The sequence below is a fragment of the Thermobia domestica genome, chromosome 18 (genome assembly GCF_964235325.1).
Source record: "Thermobia domestica chromosome 18, izTheDome1.hap1.1, whole genome shotgun sequence".
Classification (NCBI taxonomy): domain Eukaryota; kingdom Metazoa; phylum Arthropoda; class Insecta; order Zygentoma; family Lepismatidae; genus Thermobia; species Thermobia domestica.
In genome coordinates, this window is record NC_137471.1 from 174,270,262 (window position 1) to 174,291,877 (window position 21,616).

The window sequence follows — 21,616 nt, forward strand, 5'->3', positions numbered from 1 at the left end:
TACCCATGAAGAACCAGTGTAAGCAATCCGAAGATATATTTGCTATATCTGCGGGTCAAGGGAAAACAACAGAACTGGCCTTGAATGTAATGATTGTGGAGAAAACGTGTTCAGAAAGCAGTCAACAATTACCATTACTTGCAATACATGCCAGCAAACTCAGAAAGAGGGCAGTGACGTGGATGATTATTAACTTTGAACCATCCTTGAATCCACATATTGTGGAAAAACATGTGAAAAAGCACTCAATCATTACTGCTCCCTACAATAGATATCAGCATTACCAGAAGCTCAGTCACATGGATGTTGATTAGGTTGGATTCTGTACTTTTGTGTTTGTTCACCGTGTTCATTCATATTTAGCAGTGTTGTAATTTAATTTAAAAGTATACTTTTGGTCAGCAATGATTTGCCTTAATTTACTAAACCTAAATGCTCTAAAACATACACTTTTCACCATGCACAATGCTTAAAAAAAAAAATGAATAATCGATCACGGCCGAATTGCTGTAGTCGCGAGCGGAAACGTGAATTACCAGTACGTGAGATTGATACGCGATATTGAACGAATTATATAGCATTTTTGACAACTAAGATTTCTCGCATTTGTATATTTTATCACGTGTGTAACTTGAATGGACTTCATGTAGAAGCCTTTTACAATTATGCACAGCCATCTTTTACCTGTATGATATAGCATGTTTCCCCAAAATTGAACTTCGATTATACCATTCTACATAGTCTTGACACGAGCAATTTCTCCCCATCTGTATTAATATATCTATTGCGAAATATAACCTTTAAGTCCTTTCTACACACTTAGAAAGCTTTATTTTTTTTTAGAATTTAATAATATGTTTTCTCCCGTTTGTTTTAAGATGTGCGTTGCAAAACGTGAGCTCCATATAAATCTTGTTTTCGCCTGTGTGTTGTCATGTGTGAGAGTTTCATCTGTGTATTAAAATGTCCTGCCAAACTTGAACATAGACCAAATACCTTTCCACACTCGAAGTATGTTTGAAGTTTTCCAATTGTGTATATTAAAATTTATCTTGCCAAGCTTGAACGCGAATCAAAAGACGCACTAGAATCAAAAGTTGCTAACTCATTATTGCTAGATTTTGCAGGATCGCGCCTTAAATTTGATAGAAATACCGATATATTAATACAATGGACTAAAATTTTGTATGCTGATTCGTTTCGAGAGGTGTGACGTTGTCTTACAGTACCACATACTTATAAAGAAAATTTGAAACCTTATTTAACAACTTTTCTTATTAAAGGAGTGAAAAGTTGGGAAGTCAGTATACTCAAAAACTTCTGAGTACACAATAAAGAATAAGTAAGGAATACAAAACATAACTACTAACTTTATTTTTAACAACCCACATGCACATTCTTTTTTCATCATCCCGCGCTTCAGAAACGACTGTGAGCGAGAAAGAGTACAAGATACTGTGTGACGAACTTTTCTTACACACTCTCTCTCCGACCATACAGCATGTATTCCGGTAAAGTCTTTAAGACTTTGGATAAGAATGCCATTAATGCCGTTTTGAAATCAAAGACGTCAGCTACTGGATAGCAATCGTGTTCCCTATTATTAATGAGTCATTTTTTTACACATGCAACCTTAATACGATTTTAACGTAAAGTTTGGCTGATGAATTTGACCCATTTGGATGGGACGAGGACCTGATTTTTTGATCGCTTCTTGTCCCTAATTTACTCAAAGTTTCTGTCAATTAGCATGAAAGAATGTCCTGGAAACGAGAAATATAAATATATGCGGCGAAAACGGACCTGCGCAAGAATGTATCCGCCAGCAAGGTGCACCCAAAACGTAGTTGGTCCAGAAAGTCCTAATGTTGGAATACACATGGAAAAATGTTTTCCCGCTGGATCCTCATTATCGACGTCGCTTAAACGTGTTGCTCAAAACTCCCTTACATATAAGAAGTCTCAAGAATTGGTATATTTGGAGTTTTTATCTTTATATAAACATTCATTTGTGGAATTGTCACCCGAATCTTCCTCGGTGTCAGCATCTTTTCAGTATGCAGTAATCCCTGTGGCGGCAAAGCAGTAGCGCCGTTCGTAGAGTAGATGCAGAACCAATTTCCCGTAAAATTTGCCCCCAAAATACAGACTTAACAACTTGTGTTCCAAAACTTACTTTCCATTACAAAGGGCAAGTACGATATTTCAAAGGCTTAATGTGGTCTGATTCCTTTAATATTTAATTCTATTGTAGACCTATTTAGCAGGGTATTTATCGTGCACTTAGCATTTCTTAGAAAACTTGACTTAATAAGCTGTGAGTGCGTCAAATTCTTTTCTATATGCTATGTCTAGTTAAGTGTTTTGACAAAGCTGATTTCAAACTAAATCCTATTGAAGTTTGGTCATTGAACTGTGTGTTTTAACATGCGATTTGCCAAACGTGAACTGCCACTAAATGCCTTTCTACACTCCCCGCGTGGATTAACATTTGATTTGCTATATGTGAACCTTGAGTAAATGCTATGCTACGCTCTTTGCATCTCTGGTTTTTCACTTGTGTATTGAAATGCCTTTCAACGTTTGAGCGTAGACTATATCCTTTTCCACATATTTTCACGTGTAAGGTTTTAGTACTGTGTGGCTCAACTAGTGATGGGTAAATTCCCAGGAAGATATTTTTTGGGAATATTCCTGGAAAGATTCCCAAAAATGGGACTTTTCCGGAAATTTATGTACAATCAAAAGAAAATTGCATTCTGTTACTAAATTATGATTTCAAAGTTAAATTGGTTTTTATATCACAGTATATTATTACTGCTGTCCGCAAGAGAGTCTTTAGAATATATATTCTGAACGATGATATCTTATTGATATTTTATTATATTTAGACAGTACGCAAAAAGGATATTTATTTACAATATGTTCTATCAAAATAAATATGTTTCAAAAATCGTATAAAAAGTCCACATACTTTTAAACCGCTAAACAGTTCAAATTTATATATTAGTGGATTTTCTAAACTTCTACTACTGATATTATAAACATATTAAATTCTTAAATGGTAAAAACAAATTAGGTTGGGTAACTGCCAGACCATACACGTACCACCATTTTGTCAACATTTGCGCATAAATATGTATGTTCACAATATTTGCAAGACACTTTCTTGTCTTTAGAATTTTGCGTCTAACATTGCCACACAAGACTTTTCTTCCTGCCCATTTCTCGAAATTCCTTGCGTTAATTCATATATAAAAGAAGACCGAGCACCTCTTTAGAAATTCGAGTCAGAGAAACGAGAAATACTTACGTCTAGTACTAACGGTGCTTCACGGCTTATTAATAGTGGTTCATTTGTATTTATACATAATTCTACATTAATTTTACAAAATGCTTTCTTTCCATCATTTGTAAATTAGTACTTCGCTACTTTTGGCGATTGCTTAGCTTTAACGGGTCAGACTTTGTCCCTACCTTTTTGCGATATTCAATTCCGATGTTGTTGGTTTATGGTTTCATTTTAAACTATATTACCAATATTAAATTTAGGTAGTATTGGCAAGCAAGCATTATCGAGTAAAGGCGGGTTACAGAACCGCAGGACACGTTCTTTTCTATCTTCGTTAACGACAATTCACTTTCTTTTCTCACATAAATCATTTCGACTTGCCTTTCCGGTTTGTACAACTCAACTACTGCTCCCAAAAAAATGGGTTCGATATTTTCTTGACTACTCGAACGCTACTATCAATTCGTTTCTTCCGAAAATCAACCTACATTTTCGTAGTTTTGGCCAAATGTGAACCGCTAACAATTATTCTTTTCTAGTGCAATGAAAATGGAACTTAAAATGTCATGTAATTAGATATATAAAAAAATTGTTAAATAATTTTAAATTTTTAAACCTCAAAATTCTTTAATACCTAGAACTAAATCACAATATATACAAATAAAGTAATTAGTCGTATTGTTTTTATAATTTCGAACATAAAGTAATGGAAATAAATTCCTTCCCAGGAATATTCCCACTGCCCATCACTAGGATCAACACGTATGAGCGTTGAATAGACTCCATTCCAGGGTCTTGGCACGTGTCAGATTTTTTTCCTGTGTGAATTAATTTAGTGAGTAGCCAATTCTCAGCGTCGTTTAAATGACTTACCACTCTCTTGGCATATGTGAGGTTTTGCTCCTGTTTGGATTAACATGTATGTAGCCAAACTTGAACGTAGACTAAATCCCATACCAAACTTTCAGCATCTCTGATATTTTACTCTTGTGTGGATTAATATGTGTTTAGCCAAACTTGAACGTTTATTAAATGTCCTACTACACTCTTGGCATATGTGAGATTTTTCTCCTGTGTGGATTAATATATGTCTAGCCAAATTTGAGCGTTGATTAAATCCCCTACCACAATCTTGGCATGTGTAATGTTTTACTCCTGTGTGGATTGACGTGTGTGTTGCTAAACTTGAACGTTGAGAAAATGACTTACCACACTCTTGGCACGTGTGAAGTTTTTCTCCTGTGTGGGTTAACATGTGTCTGGCCAAATCTGAACGTCCATAAAATCCCTTAGCACAATTTTGGCATTTGTGATGTTTTATTCCTGTATGGATTAACATGTGTGTAGCCAAATTTGAACGTAGAGAAAATGACTTACCACACTCTTGGCACGTGTGGTGTTTTTCTCTTGTGTGGGTTAACATGTGTTTAGACAAATGTGAACCATGCCTAAATGCCTTACCACACTCTTCGCATAAGTGAGGCTTTTGTCCTATGTGGATTGACGTGTGTAAACAAATATGAACTAAGTTTAAATGTCTTGCCACACTCTTGGCATGTGTGGTTTCTTTCTCCTGTGTGGTTTAACATGTGCGTAACCAAATTTGAACGTCGAGAAAATGACTTACCACACTCTTGGCACGTGTGGTGTTTTTCTCGTGTGTGGGTTAACATGTGTGTAGACAAATGTGAACTTTGTCTAAATGCCTTGCCACACTCTTGGCACGTGTGGTTTCTTTCTCCTCTGTGGGTTAACATGTGTCTAGCCAAATTTGAGCGTCCAGTAAATGCCTTATCACACTCTTCGCATGTGTAATGTTTCTCCCCTGTGTGGGTTAACATGTGTCTAGCCAAATTTGAGCGTAGAGTAAATGCGCGACCACACTCTTGGCATGAGTAATGTTTCTCTTCTGTGTGGCTTAACTTGTTCCTAGGCAAACTTGAACACACATTAAATATCATTCCACATACTCCGCAGATGTTGGATTTTTCGCCTGTATGAACTAACTTACCGCTTAACAAAGTTGAATTTTGACTAAAACATTTATCTCGCTTTTCGTACGTATGAAGCTTTTCACTTTCCTGTGTCAGCATATGTCTTGACAAACGTGATCGATGAATACCTTTGCCAAACTGTAACGAAGTATGAGATTCCTCATCTGAATGACAAATGGCTCCCTTTACTGTAATAAACGTATCCTGTTCTCCGTGCAAAGCTAATATCTTATCGCGCCTGTAACAAATTCAACAACCAAGGAAATCTGAATGGAGATAATGATTAAGTAACAAAAAAAATGTAATTAATCGCTATATTTTATGATCAAATAAAGCTTAATTTGTTTTATTACATGAAATATTTTAGAAATATGAAATGGAGTACCACTGAGAAGTCTTTGTATCTCTCTACTCTCAAAATAAAAGGTTTTAATTTCTTTCACTATATCAAATTGAACAATTATTTATATCGTGGCGGTTATAAGTCTTTGACCAGAAATCTGTCTTATCTGTAGTTTCGTGTGGAAAAAAAAACAAACTTACGATCCAAAGGTTTAAGAACAACTCAACTTCTTAATACAAACTGTACCGAAGATCATTCACTTATATCACCGTAAGGGGAACAAGAAATGTTTTTGATAGGAAGAAAAAAATAATATACAACTTTACAAGCTGAGGAAGAGAAACTTAACGTATCTAGACTGAAGACGAATCATTTACAGCGTGATGATCGCGGTTCAGTAGTCTAGGCGTTTGACCAGTAATCTGCAGGTTCCTCGATCGAATGCATGTCGTGCATTTTTTTTTTTTTTTTTTTTTTACTTTAGAAATTTTGATGGCGATTGATGGGCGATAACACACACTTTTTTACATTCAAATTTTTGAATACTAGTTTGTTTCGAAACTTGAACTATCAATCCTTCAGGAATAATAGTACTAAGAATAATAATTATCATAAAGAATTTTTAAAAATTAAAAAACCTATTATCGCTCAGGTCATACCATTACAAGCAGAAACGTGATATTAGCCAAAAAAATTTCGGTTTTGTGTAATGTTGCCCATGAAAACACGAATTTCTCATCTCGATTCTAAAACAAACAAACAAAATCGGGATGAAACTTAACATTGTAATTCAAGACGGGACAAGGCTAAGTCAAACTATCGTCATGCTTTGGAGATGAGAATCGAGACAAGACGAAAAGTATCGTAAACATTTCTCGGCTTATCTCGATTCTCGAAATTGTGTAAGCCATTCTTTAAACAACAATTGCTCTGTACACTGAATCTTATACATTATTTTGTTACTTTGTATGTCAGAGCTCACTTAATTTTGGTCTGTGTAAATATTCTTGTAGCTAAGCTTTTATAATTACATCTGCAAACTCCACAAGTTAATTTATTACAAGCTCTAGTGTTCAATTATATTCAGTTCTCTTTATTACGGTTATTTTCCTGAAAACGTACAGTAAAATATTTTCTACACGAAATATTAGCGGAAGGCTTCCGTTTAAATTTGAGTAGCTGTAGATGTGTCCCATGAAGGTACGGAACCCCTTCCCCGAAACCCCTAAGTTTAAGTAAGTTTTGCCAACTTTAAAGCTTTTAATAGCATTATTTATATTATTATTATTACTAAAGTGTTGTTAATTTAAAGCTACAACGTGTTCCACCCAACTCCCGCCTAGTGCTGAACAAACAGTGTGTTGATAGGTTATCTCTGGGTTCCGTTTCCTCCCACTTTCTTTATTCCAATATTTCTTTCATTCTCATCATCGACGTCTTGTGTAGCTTGGGCGGCATAACCATTACTTAAAAACAAATTTTCTTACGGCTCTTGTGATTTCAGAATCCCTAATTTCCACACCAAATTTCCCTCGAAACTTTCCGCTAAAGCATTTAGCTAGTTGTAGGGACTTTCCTTTATAATATTTAACTATTTGTAGGGAAATTTTCCGTTATAATATTTAGCTAGTGGTAGGGAAACTTCCCGTTAAAACATTTAGCTAGTTGTAGGAACGTATGAAGAGGGTATGACCTGTTGGTCCTGACACTTCTCTCTAATCCCGACTATTTTGTAACTTCTCGCTTACGCTACGGGCGATTTACACGCGAGGCTTTAATAAAAAGTTTCCTCATACGGAATTTTTTGTCTATAATGTTATTATTATTGTTATTACTGAATATTTGATACCTCAGAATTACATCCTTGTGCAATGCAAATAAACATACTGAAATTACGAAAATGAAGATAAATTCTTTGGATCCTATATAACGATGAATTGAGTTATGAGAGATACTGTGCAAAGAAAAGATACGAAAAAAGTGTCAGCTACTGGATAATGTGAAAATCGAACATTCGGATGCCTTAACAGAAGCTAAGTAGGATTTGTCTTCATCACAATACCCTTTCAAAGTAACACCCTTTTTTTGGGTAAAAGACATTGGATTATGTATGCGTTATATTGATATATTATCAAAATATACAAAAAAGAATAGTTATTATTTTCAATTTTTGGAACTTGTTGTAAATGCCGAACGAAAATATTATTATTATTTCTAGTAAGAGTGGAAGAACACTTAGTAACAATTACACAATGACGTTTCAGGCAAATTTATGACTCACCTAGGCCTCAAAGTAACCTGTTTGTAATCATGATTCTTTTGCGAAATAAGCAAAGTTTTCAGACAGTAGAAATCGAAATTGTATATTGTGAGGTCATGTAATTACTTTTTCCCTGTGAAGGAAGTCGTTTCAACTCTAACTTGTAAGAACGAGAGAAATTGACAATTCTTAATTTTATTATGTATCAGAAATATGAACATTTTAAATTATATTTTTTTTCTGAATATCCTCGCAGAATCGAACCGCAGACCCCTAACACACTAAGCGAATGCTCAAGCCACTAACCTAAGACCGTTCTATTAAGTAAGAGTCAACAATCACTCATCTATGTAGGAAATTGCAAACGTTTACGATTCCAATGATTTATTAACCATGAACCACTGATTTTGGTCACGATAAAATAGTGCAGTCCAGAAAATTCAACGTTAAATTTAAAAAAGACGGAAAGTATCTCTGTAACTTATCTCTATTATATTCGGTTAATCTCGTTTTACAGGTAATTTCAATAACCTTGAACGACAGAGACACGAACACAGATACACTGAGGGCATTTTATATTTCAAAGGCTTTCCCTACGGGAATTGAAAGTGAGACCCCCTACTAAACAATCTGATGGGTGGGGTGCTGGTTTGTTCCCAAGTCAAGTAAGGTTGAGACGGATAACATAGTGCTCGTGGGTTTTCTCGGGACACTCCCAATTCATCATTACACCAATTCGTCCATCATAATTCACTTGCTTCAATCATAGTCTTCCTTAACCTAACAGGCATAATAGTTGAACATTAAGGGATTTCATTTTCAACCTGTTAACTCAAAAAATTTGAATCGAAAAACAGTTGTAATTTCTATTCCTCAGTAACGTTTTATCACAAAAACAATATGTAGAAAAATGTCATGGCGAATCGTAGTTCCATTCAAAAATTAAACAGCAGACTAGCAATACCTTAACCTAAATTGTAACCATTACATATCGTTTGGAACTTTTTCAAAATTTGTACAGATATTCCGAAAAGTGCCACAGTTAGAGTTGGTCATTGAGTCGGAAGGTCAGTCGATCGTGGGTCAAGAGCACGCGACCCACTGCGACCCACCATCACCATGACCCACTAACACCCACCACTCACCATGACCTAGAAGTGTGTATTTTTGCACACAAAACTACATATATGACAGATTTAATTGTCATATTCTGCATTTTTTTCAAAGTAGTTGCCATAACCTGGTCAAAGACTTTTGAGCGCCACGATACATACGATATCAGAGTTAACTCAGGTACATATCAAAATACTTATTTCGTGCTCTGGTGAATAAATATTTCATTATTATAAGTGAAAATAGAGACCCGATGTCACAAACATTATTTATATATCATAACTTTTTGTGTTAGAAAATTTAATAATCGGAAGAGCTTTTTGCAATTGCAGCTACAAGAAACTGTAACTATGATTACAAAGAAACAAAGGGACGATATAACAACTTTCTAAATTTTTCACAAGGTAATTGATTTCATTAAATATACCAATTTCTAGTTGTGTTTTTATATAGTCTGATACCTTGAGATAGTAAAATTTTGCGTATATTGATATGTAGCTACGTAGTTACGTCTGATACATCCTAATTAAATACATAGTTTTGAGAAGCATAGAGGTTTCAATTTCTTGGAATCTTTATGTACTTATTTGAAACACAAGATGTAATGATTCCAGAATTCCACGTTACGGTAATAAGGACAACCATTAGCACCTTCGTTACTCTTAGATTATTACCAGTGCTTTTATGTTTGTGCTCTCAATATAGAATTTATCATAACTTGCTGTAATGCTATTCGCAGAAATCGAAATATATACTAGGTTTGCAATCCTGCTATTACAGGATTTTTGCGAACAATGCCCCTCGAGTGTTATTAGCATCGTGAAACACTCTTAGTCATTGTTTCTTTAGACTAAAAGTAAAAAGGGCGTGCGAAGATAAATTCTACACACTGAATACCGAAAAACTGAAGAAATATGTTATGCATCACATTATAAAATACAGGGATCTGAACTGTTTGAAATAAATAATTTAACATGTTGAGTGTGTTCATTTAAGTGGCATTTTATTACGTTACGTTCATCCAAATGAGTATCATAAAGACGGGAAGAAAATAAAAATTGTACGACAAATATTATAATCTGAGTGGTATGTCTTGTTAGAGAAAGGACAGTTGGCAAACTAGCTTTTTTACTTTTAAAAAAGTGTCGCGTGCAGCAGTGTTTTGGGAAATAAGCATTCAAGAGAGAGAAGACGAACAATCTGCAAACTATACCACAGTACAAAAAAATTGACATCAACCTAATCTGGTATTAGCTACAGAAATGGCTGAATCGATTGAAATTAAATTTTGCATGTCTGCAGTTATCCAGACATGTATCTCATTTAGAAAACTTTTTGTTTTCTTACGTTACTGTCCCTAGAATGAAGATCCTACGTGTAAGAGAACATACATAAATTTTACGCTAGAACAAGTGAGTGAATTATGGTTAGGAGATGTCTTTACGCTATACCAGTGAGCAAGTGATCTACGACTTACGAGATAAAAACGTAGAATTTTGAGAAGATTTTATAGTACATAAATTTACCATGTGATATATAATTAATATGCAATGTACACAACTTCAGCATGCATTGCCTGTTGCACTAAAGTGATCACAATTTTGCTAGCATAAAATGAATTATAGAAAAACTATGTTTTCAAGGGGATATTGTAAAATCAAACTGTAAACTTCAAATCAACTTATAGACTTCTTTAGATGTTTTAACAAGAGCAACGTCAGAAACGCCAAAAACGCTTGTAATATACGATTTAAAAAAAATTACTGGGAAACAAAATATTTTCATCATTTCTCTTTCAAACAACGCCTTTATACTTTTCGAACGTGCTTCTTTACTTATATTGAGCAATCTACATAAATGGATAAGTATATCTACGTACTTCTTGGGAAAAAATATCGAGGAATCACTATTTCCTTCTCCGTAATTCATATTAATATTATTTGTTTCATTCCCGCGTTACTACAAAAAAAATACTTACGGAATAACACTTACGGACACTCTTCACTAAGTATAACTACGTACCTTTAACGGCGTCATACATAATATACCATCTTTAAACACAAACTTGGAGGAATAAAATTACGTGATACTATATGTCTAATGTTGTAATGAACACTGGACACTTCCAAATACATACAACGTAAAAACTACAAAATAATAATGATAATTAACGTCTGAAATGAATTTTCAAGAAAATCTTTTCCCGATTTTACCATCGCATTTCGAAGGTATACATTTTATTTACACTATTTCAGACAAAGTGCATTTTCTTCGCATAAATGTCTAGCCCACATCTCATTAAAGTACGATCAAGATCCTGGACAAATCCTGAACCAGGGACAATAAGCATAAGCTTGGTCCTGGTTGTATTTACTATCTGTGAAATTCAAAATTTGAAATTAAGCATTGGTTTTCTGCACATTCTTTTGCAGAAGTAGCACCCTCGTGATCAGATGTTTGTTTCGCTGGTTACAAGAAAGTACAACATACTGAGCATACGTTCGCGAAATTGTGAATGAAGGCCGAAAGAGTCAATTATTTGCAACAAACGTGATTTTCATTTGAAGTTTCAATAATAATTTTGAATGTGTAATTTTAGCAGCAAATATCAAAATCTTAAAAAGTAAAATATATACTTCACTTTAAATTTTAGTATACATTCAAGAATATACGAATCTCATTCACCCAGTGATTAACCAAACCCGAAGTCCCACACCTCATAAATTTAACTTCTCAACTGGATACTAACCTACACTAAACCATGTCAACTTGGATTATTATAGCCCATTCTTAGAGTATAGTATTGTATAATATTATCTTATCGCTTTTGACACACCATCCTTTCACAAGAGTTTTACAGTTCACATGCATATTACTGACGCAAGCGACGTGACCAGCCTATCATAGACATATCGATTTCATTATTTGTGTAAAAATATGTGGTGTCTTCCTACTGTAAATGTTAACTATATATATAGAGCGCAAACTTTCTTTTTTTCATCTCACGCTAAGTAAGTTATTCAAAATTTAACGTCTTTTTGCTGATTGTTAATAAGCATTTTTAACCCTTCCAGCCCTGACCTACACGATTGTGCAGGTAGATAGAATCACCAATACATACAATAGCGGTCGAAGCTAATAGTTAAAAAAAAATTAAATCATGTTTATGAGGATTAGTAGATCAAACTAGATTATGGAAACCACTATTCTTTCTTTCTATTTCTTGAGATAAAAGAGATGATCATCCTTTCCTCAATGTGGCCTTTCTGTAGAAGTAGCTGCGTGATATGTCTATTCTAACAACTAAATTTATTCCATTGATTAGAGCAACAACCAAAAATTACAAAAATTATTATACATCCAAAGCAAATTTCTCCTCCAAAGTGATAAGTGTCAACTGAAGTCTGCTGAACCGGACGAAACTTAACTGACATAATTATTCGTGCACTAAGGTATATATCATCACATACCATAAAAATGACTCAAACGGGAATCAAACTCATAAACTTAAAGTTTTGTTGTAAGTCCTGGGTTTTACCAGAGAGCTAATAGTTTGAGGTTTTACTTATATGCTAGTTAGTAGTGGGAAAGAAGCGGGATAATATTGCACACAAATGGAAAAAGGAAATAAAGAAGTGTTTAAAAATCTCTCAACAATATTATGTTTACACTAAGGTAACTATAATGAAAAAGTTCAAAAAGTTACAAAATTCGTAAAATATTTGCGTTTATGAACAACTGATACGGTGTTAGCTGAATGTGAGAAATAAGCAACGTAAATGTCGGAATGGTAAAATCTTGTAGTGGTTCAAACATACCTGAAAAACGAACAAAATAGCAGCATTGCCTAGTATTAAGATTATATTTCAAATCAGGATAAAGGTTAAAATTCATGGCAGTAAAAAAGAGTGTGTGAAGGCAACACATTTTTTATTAACCATTCACATAACCTCTGCCAAATATCTGTTACATAGCTACAACTTTTTTCTGCATGACTAAAGGTTTCAACATGGTGGGATGTGTTAAACATGTAATACAATACCCAAATTAAACAAGTGAATATCGTTTCACATGTGAATCTAAGACTTCCAAAATATGCGAATTCAATACTAAAACTTGAGGTAGTACATCTGTAACAATTTGTTCCCACATAGTAAGAAGATCAAACAAGGATTCTGTTCCTTGGACGCTGGTTCCATCTCAAAAATCTATTTTCTAGTTATCCCTTACTTTTTCACTTCTATAGAGATAAATGTTGAAAAAAAAACGTTAATTTTTAGCATTTCTAATTTCAGTTTAGTTGATTTTGAGTTTAACGTCAGTTCAGCAGCAAAGCTATATGAGATGTGGGCCCACTGATTAACGTGGAATCCGAACCATATGAGCTCCCGCCGGGCATTCTAAGTGAATAGAATGTTAAGGAAGAAGATAGAAGGTAACGTTAGGACGCTGATCTGATCGCAGAAGAACTGCTCGACATCTTATACAGTTTTTCTCTATGAAAATTAGATAACAGGATTACTAAACACTTACTAAACAAAAGCTGCTACATACCTGTTACCATTTTCGTTTTGAAGCGATAAATGTTGAAACCTGAGACGGATAATTTTAACCACGTCCAGTTTGAATTGAATTTCAACGGAAAAAATAAACATACTATTTGAATGCAGAATCCATTACAAGAAACTGCAACATGATAAATTTTAGCATTCTACCACTAAGAAAATAAGTATTGAAATTGGATTTATTTGAACTACTTCTGTATATGACAGTGTCGTGAATAGTCATGATATATTGTATTCGGACGCTGAATAGCTTGCAGAAAACTGATTCTGTTTATCTGTTGTTCTGTGGCAACGAAAGTTGAAAAATATATATCGAATCGGATGTAACAGTAAATTTGAAAACCGATCGTGTTTGGGAGAGCTCTGTGGTAATCACGATATGTACAATTTAAAAATTGAAATATTTCCAGAAAGCCGCACTTCGCTGTAGGTATAAATGTTGAAATCAGAAATGGCTAGTTTGAAACGCTCACGGTTTGAATACAGAGTGGACGGAGGAGATGGACCTACACTTGAGACGCTGAATCGATTGTACGAGACCGAATCTTAATCGTTTTTACTCTACAGAAATCATTATTGAAATTTCCAGTTTAGAAAATTTCAACAACTTCCGACTTTGTAACGTACTGTGGTTGTGATATGTCCACTACAGACCCTCAATCAGTTGCTCAAACAGTTTCTTAATATCTGTTGCGGTTTCCGTCCTACGATGAAAAATATTAACACCGCAAACGATTAATTTAAACCGCTTCGCTTTGAATAGTGCTTAGTGGAAAATGTGGAACCATGTCTTAGAACGCTCAGCTTATTGTAAAAACGCACCCCCATAACTCTTACCGCGATTGTCATACAGAAATAATTATTGAAACGTAAATTAATATTAAATTTGAGCTACTTCTTCTATTGGTAGAGTGTTGTAGAGTCATTTTATGTTCGAAGCTCAATTGTTTTTTGAAGGATTTCTCGTTGCTATGTTTCCGTACTCTGGCGATAGAAGTTCAAATTGGAAGTATAACCTGGTTTGGTTTGATTAAGATTTTTTATAAAGAAGATAGAGCCTATGCTTGCGATGCATCATCCTATGCAAAAAGTCGCTTCCTGATAGCTTTTACAGTGTTCTCTCTACGGAGATCAATTTTGAAACCAGTAGTACTAGTAATATCCACGATAGTAGCGATATGTTGTTTTGAGACGCTTAATTCTTGACAGAAAACCGCTTCTCCTTTCCTGTTACCGTCTTCGTTTTACAGCAAAAAACGATGAAACCGGTATTGAAACTGGCAGCAATATAGAATTTGCAAAAGCGCCCATTTTGACAGAGCGTCTACCCAGTCATTATGTGTTGCGTATAGGCACAGAATCATTTCGGAGTATCACTCATCGTATCCGTTTACCGTTCCGTTCTACGGTTTCATTAGCTAAGTCTGAAACTAATGGCTAGTCTGAAGAAATTTCAGTTTGACTATTGGGTTAATCGAGGAAATTGAATCTACTCGAGGGACGCTGAAAAATTTATAAGAAACAGCATCATGAAAGCATTTACCGTTTATTCTACAAAAAATTACTTTTAAAATTGGATGCAATAGTAAATTTCAACCATTTTCCTTTTCGGAAGATACATTGGATAATAGTAAAATTGTGTTACGGTGCTGAATCGTTTACAAACAAATACTTTTCGCTATATTACAATATTAACTGTGCAGCGATAAACGTTGAAGTTCGAAATTGTTAACTTAAACCACTTCAGGTTTGAATAGAGAGTTAATTAAGAAGAAACCTACACTTTGGAAGCTGAACCAATTGCAAGAAAACGTTTCTCTGTATTTTTTAACCATTTTCCTCTCATACTCGTTGACAGACGCACGGACGAGCAAATTCGTTCTCATGAATAATGAACACACAATTGCTCATTCACGAAAAAATAAGATAGCAAAAACACATGTGCAATACTCAATTTCATATTATTGAAAAATCTTCCTTTCAGCACAGACATCAATTTATTAAAGCGAGCACATTTGTTATTATTACAGAAAAGACTAACCAATGAAGGCCCTCTTTTACCATACGTCGGAAATAACTTCAGCCTTCGACCACAACCATGACAGGTTTTCTCTAACTGAATTAAAGCACACAGTGCTGCAAAGCGATATGAGTTCATATCCGAATCTAATACAAACTTGTTTAAAAACGGCAAGTTCAAATTCTTTGTATTAAATTCATGCTACGGTTTCTCAATCGCACTTGCTAACTCGATCGTCGCCATGAGACGAAAATTCAATTACCCGCTCATCACATTCCACACATACAAGCAGAAAGAACATGTGACGTCACACTAAAAACCTACCATATGACTGTACAGAGACACCTAGTGAGAAAAATATGAACTACAACCAATCTTTCAAAAAGGACGTCACACAAAAGGCACGAACACTTCCAACAGCTGACTAAGGCAGAAACAATTCCAGGAAGTGACTGAACCAATAAGAATCGATTAAAGTTACTGTATGAGCCTAATTAAGTACTTGCCTTTTTTTAAAAAAAAAATCATGCAATTTTGGGTGGGCTTCTGTCTGAAAGTTACAAACCCCGTAAATCTTCCACTGATTACGGTTCGGATGATATTCTTGGACAAAAGGAATAACCAAATCAAATCAGTTCACGAGGATCAATTTTTTTGTTCGTGAGTTGGCGCTTTTGTGGGACGTATGCTAAACTATTAGAATATGGTTCCTGGGTCAGTACCAAAAAACACATAATTTTCTTTACAAATATCCATAATTCAAACTAAGCACTGATACCGGTAACATCATTCTAATATCAATATTAATAAAATTCATGCAGTTTTGTACAGAAAGAAAAATGTTTAAATACTGAAGGGAAAACATTGTACAGAAAAGTATAGACAAAGTAACCCCCCCTTATGAAACATTTCACATTTCAATTACAACAATTACATCAGTCACATTACGCACACTAGTATTCTACGAAACTGACTTAAATTTGCCGGAAATTCTTTTAAAATTTGGCGGTCTTTACAGTGACTGCTTTCCATACCAGTACAACAAACACTCCCGCTAATTAGAACTGATGCCAACCCCCATCTTATGGCCAAAATTCAGTTACATGTTCTATCTTACAAGGTAATTCTGTTTACAGTTCATGGCTTTACCGACAGAGGACTGTGAAACTCTTTTCATATTTTCTGAAAAGAAATGCCCGATATGCAAAGTAACCCAGTGTTACGGTAGCTAGTAACCACTGTAAGCGAAATGAGGTATCAAAATTCAATATGGCAAATCATGATACGGAACCAGAAAAATGTTTGGGAATTAAGGAATCTATATAATTAAGAAATTACGTCCCTAATATATTGTGTTACTTTCGAACACAAATATACAAGCAAAGAAAGCATTTCAGGATGTTACCTATAAAATACTTAGGAACGTAGAAGAACACATTCAACACTTAAGACATGTAAGTTTATCCTAAAAACAATATTTGCAATATCCTCGTTTACGAACACTCTGCGTAATGCCCTGATCTGCATGGCGATATTATTTTTCCGACCATGTAGCACATGCTGGTTAGCGTTGTTTCTAAAATAATACATATATCATGTACGTTCACTAAGCCCCTAAAGTGATCCTATATAGAGATATCGCGGTACATACCGTAGAAATGATTGCTCGGAATGCAAAAGTCGACTTCCTTGAAAGAAATGAGTGCAGCTATGTAACGGATTGATATATGGACCTCTACAATTAATGAACATTCATTGTTGGTTAAAATATTGTTTGTCTTGTATGTTTGAAGAAGCCCTCCGAAAAATGAGGCTAGACCCATTTGAGCTTAATCCTAAGTAATATCACAAACGTCCATAGTTTTTGTTCCAATATATACATTACGTTTAAATTTGGAAAATTCTAGGATAAATACCCTTCTCACAATTTGTTATTTTACATAAGTCTCTATATAAATATTATTGTCGAGCACCCATATTTTAAATATGTGCAACATTAGTGAGAAGTGTGTAATCAATAATACAGAAATAATTATTTTATTAAGATATGAACTAGGAAGATTTGTATGGGTGGTATCGATCTTATTATTATTTTTATTTGGTATACAGCTCGTCTATGTGTGCCATCTTATCTCCAAATTGTAGATTACTGACTTACGTTCGAGATATCTCCCATACCTAAATATTTCTCGTGAAGTATTGGTTTTAACCTCCAAAGCGATATAGTAGACGTAAAACCGCGTCACTTCCCGAAGGAGCTAGACGCTCATACTTTCAGTGATTATTCATTGAGTATCTACGATCTTAACTAGGAGGTAAAAAAGAGACTTTCATTTACTTCTCGACTGATACGAAAATAAAAAAGAACGTACCTGTTTGTTGTTGTTCTGACTTTATTTATGTTGACGAGTTGTGATGTTCAAATGGCTGAGGTGTATCGAGTACTACCAGGTCAAGCGTGATTGCTTAGCGGTGTTTGCAGACAAAATGGGAGGTTTGGGGGTCATTTCGTACAGGTTTTCGTGAAGAGAATGCAACGCGAAGTTTGCTTTTTCATTTTTACTTTTAGTTTTTGGTAATTTCCATGCGAACTATAATGCTTAAAATTATGTGTATAAATTGAGGAAAATTCCTCGCTGATCGTATTACATCTTGGAACTCTAGGTATAGGTGTGTTCCCCGTGCAGATGCCATTCCTAGTTATGGGTCTGGGCAATTTGACGGTAGGTGTTCTTTCGGTAGGAGGTAGCATGGTGTAGTAGTATGAGAAATGACAGAAGAAGAAAGATGGAGGGAGGAAAACTTATGTAACCTCGTGTTGTTAACAATGTTGGTTATAGGTGCATCTTCTACTGGAAGTAAGTACAAAATAAAAAAAAAAAAACTAGTGAAGCGCGCTGCTTCGGATGGGTATGTTGTGGGCTTAAGTTTAGAGTTGCCTCTCCAGTCTGAAGGTGCACATGGACTTTGCAACATAGAGAAAACAATGCTTAAAGTATTAAAAAGTGCTACATTTCGTTTGGCTTCAGTACTCCGTGGGCTTCAGAAAAATTTAAAAGGTTTTCTTCATTATTTTTGCGCACCCGTTACACCTGTTCACCATATTCCCCATATTTTACAACTACCATGCTGCTGAAACCTTCCGCGAATGCTTCCGCATCCGGCAAATAGTACTAACTTCCACATATCTTTTCTCGCAATAAACATAACCCTCCTGCAGAACTTACATTATTAAACATCAAATAAAAACTTCAAATTATCATTTCCTACCTCATTTCTCCTGTAAATTTTTCTGATTTTTATAAAAAGCGTACGGGTAACTCTAAACTTAACCCACGTTGTGTTCTGTATGTGGTAGGGACGCGGGTTTTAGGAACAACAGACATAATTTCGTCGAACATGTGGCCTCCTTTCTTTTGAAGAAAAAGTATCCCCTAGAAACGCGGTTTCACAACTTTCTCTTGGAAGTAGCTCGAATGTATCCTCCTAGTATTTGATTGTGATTCGATATGAATGCTTTCTGCTCCTTATTGTCTTTTTACTTTCATTCCTCACATTTGCACTTGTACTTTATAATATCTGCATGTGTAGTGCCCTTGTACTTTATCTATGACTGTGTGTGGGGGGGATTTAACGCATATCGCATGTCTTGTGCTCAAGGATACTTCTTACTCTTGCATTACATACAGAAATGGTGGTATTTCATGTCGAAGTTGTAATAGAACACTGAAGAAACGCAGATCAGGGTGTATTCACACTTTATATTAGAGTGTGAATACAACATGATCTGGGTTTCCTTTGTGTTCTGTTACCACTTCCACATGAAATAACATCATTTCCCTACGTAATGCAAGAGTAAGAAGATCCTGGAGCACCGAAAACAAGGGCAATCTCATGTATACTATTACCCTACAAAGTTTCGGAATGCATGTGACCGTATTATCAATCTGAGCAAATTGCTAAATGAAAAATTTAATATTACCTTTCTGGCCGAACTGAATTTATACTTTTTGTTGTTAATTTTTGGGAGTCATTAGAGTACGACGCGCAAGTCCCCTGAAACACTTTGTTTCTTAGCGTTTCTATAGTACTTTCAAATGCAGGATCTTCTTCTACTGCTAATTCTGATTTTACCCTATCAACGTTTAGTTTCACATCCAAAGAACACATAGCTGTATCCTTGTCCATTGTTTCCTCTCCTGCCGTTGTAGATAATATTAACTCTTTGTTGTCAGTCATCAGTTCGTATGTCCACCCTTTCCCTTCGAGTGGATCTTCCTGAGGTAAGTCATAAGCAATTTCTTCTTTGCACATCAATTCCGACTTAACAGACGCCTCAAAAGCCATTGTGAATTGAAATATAATAAGAACTTAACACTGTTCTTATACTGCCCTTATATTTTTGTTGCCAGTGTTATTAAAAAATAATGAAATGTTTGTTTCTCTTTGTCTTTGTCTAAAGACTATTATCAGTCAAATAAGTAGGTGCATCAGCTCAATAGTGATATATGCTACAAGTGCAAATTAGTCAAATGAGTACCTCAAACAGAGGATTTATGATTCAGAAGCAAAATAGAAAAAAATACAGGACACAAGTCGGGAAAAAAAGTCAAAGTCAGGAAAAGGTCAAAATCGGGAAAGAAGTTCAGACAGGGAAAGAGGGCGAAAAGCCAAGGTGGACAGAGCAAAAAGTTAAGGGAAAGTGGGAAGTTTAAAGTGAAAAAGAAAGAGTATAAAAAAGAAGGTAATGTATGTACGTGTAAATGTAACAGAAAGTGTAAGTGTAGTGTAGGTGTATAGCGAGGCCCAGTTAATCTTCTTCCTCACGGAGCACCACGAGACACGAGGCACCGACTGTAACAGCCACTGCCGAACTCCGAAATGTTTGTTTGTAGAAGCGTCATATGAGTTGCGCAAAAGATCGTTGCCACTGTCTGAAAAAAGACCTATCGGCAATTTACAAAGATAATTAAACGTGTAAAATGTAAGGATGTGATTAGTGGAAAAAAGAGAAAAAGTAACAAGATGAGTACAAAGGTATATGACATGGACAAAGTAATAAGTATGAGAAAGTAAAAAATGCGTGAAAAAAGTAATGGAACAATCGGGAAAAAGTCAAATCAGGAGAGAAGTATGACACAACAGGGTAATGGTCAAAATCGGAAGAGAAGTTCGAACATTTAAAGAGGGCTGAAGGCCAATATGGACAGGGCAAACGATAGAGAAAGTGGGAGTGCAAAACGAATGGGAAAAAGTGTGAAAAAAGAAGGGAATGTATGAACGTGTAAAGGGAAAAAAAGAATGTAAGTGTAATGTATATGTATAGAAAGGCCCACTCAACTCTCGTCCTCGCAGAGTAAACAAAACACGACACACTCGCCGTAACGGCCACTCACGAACCGTTAATGACATGATTTACAGGAACGTGAACAAAAACTTTAATTTATAAGATTCACTTCTACAGTTGCATATTTCCGCAGCCACGAACGCTCACTCGGCGATTGTTTGTTTGTTTGTAAGCATCAAAAAGTTGTGATAATATGCACTGTATTGAAGAAAAATATCGGCAATTTAGAAAGGTAATTAAATTTGTAAAATGTAAAGATTTGAATAGTTGAAAAATGATAAAAATTAACAAGATGTTAACTCATAAAACAGATAGATAGTAGTAAGTATGATAAAGTAAGAATACGTGAAAAGAGTATTTTCGCAATCGGGAAAAAGTCAAATTTGGAGAGAAGTATATTATAATAGGGAAAGGTCAAAATAAGGAGAAAAGTTCGAACAGTTAAAGGGGGCTGAAGGCCAAATTCGACAGGGCAAAAGGTAGAGAAAAGTGTGAAGTGTAAAATGAATGGGAAAAAGTGTAGAAAAAAGAAAGGAATGTATGAACGTGTAAAGATAAAAATGAGTGTAAGTGTAGTTAATATATATAGAAAATCTCCACAACTCTCGTCATCACAGGGCATACAAAACACGATGCACTCGACATAACGCCCACTCTACTCGATATTTAAGGATACTCTCCC

The 21,616-nt window shown here is 35.0% G+C and overlaps 1 protein-coding gene across 2 annotated transcripts in view; it reads right to left on the reverse strand.

Annotated features, from left to right (window-relative positions):
* Positions 1 to 20,462, reverse strand: part of LOC145675530 (uncharacterized) — a 92,261-nt gene extending 71,799 nt beyond the window's left edge. The window contains exons 1-2 of one of the 2 annotated variants that reach the window (XM_081746014.1): positions 19,570 to 20,459; positions 3,353 to 5,524 (exon numbers count right to left, since the gene is read on the reverse strand). In XM_081746014.1, coding sequence (XP_081602140.1) covers positions 4,750 to 5,524; positions 19,570 to 19,934 — 1,140 coding nt within the window. In that variant the 5' untranslated portion in view covers positions 19,935 to 20,459 and the 3' untranslated portion in view covers positions 3,353 to 4,749. Of the gene's footprint in view, positions 1 to 3,352; positions 5,525 to 19,569 lie in introns of those variants that run through there. The other variant, XR_014129145.1, reaches the window with a different exon arrangement.
* Between the last annotated feature and the right edge of the window lie 1,154 nt (positions 20,463 to 21,616).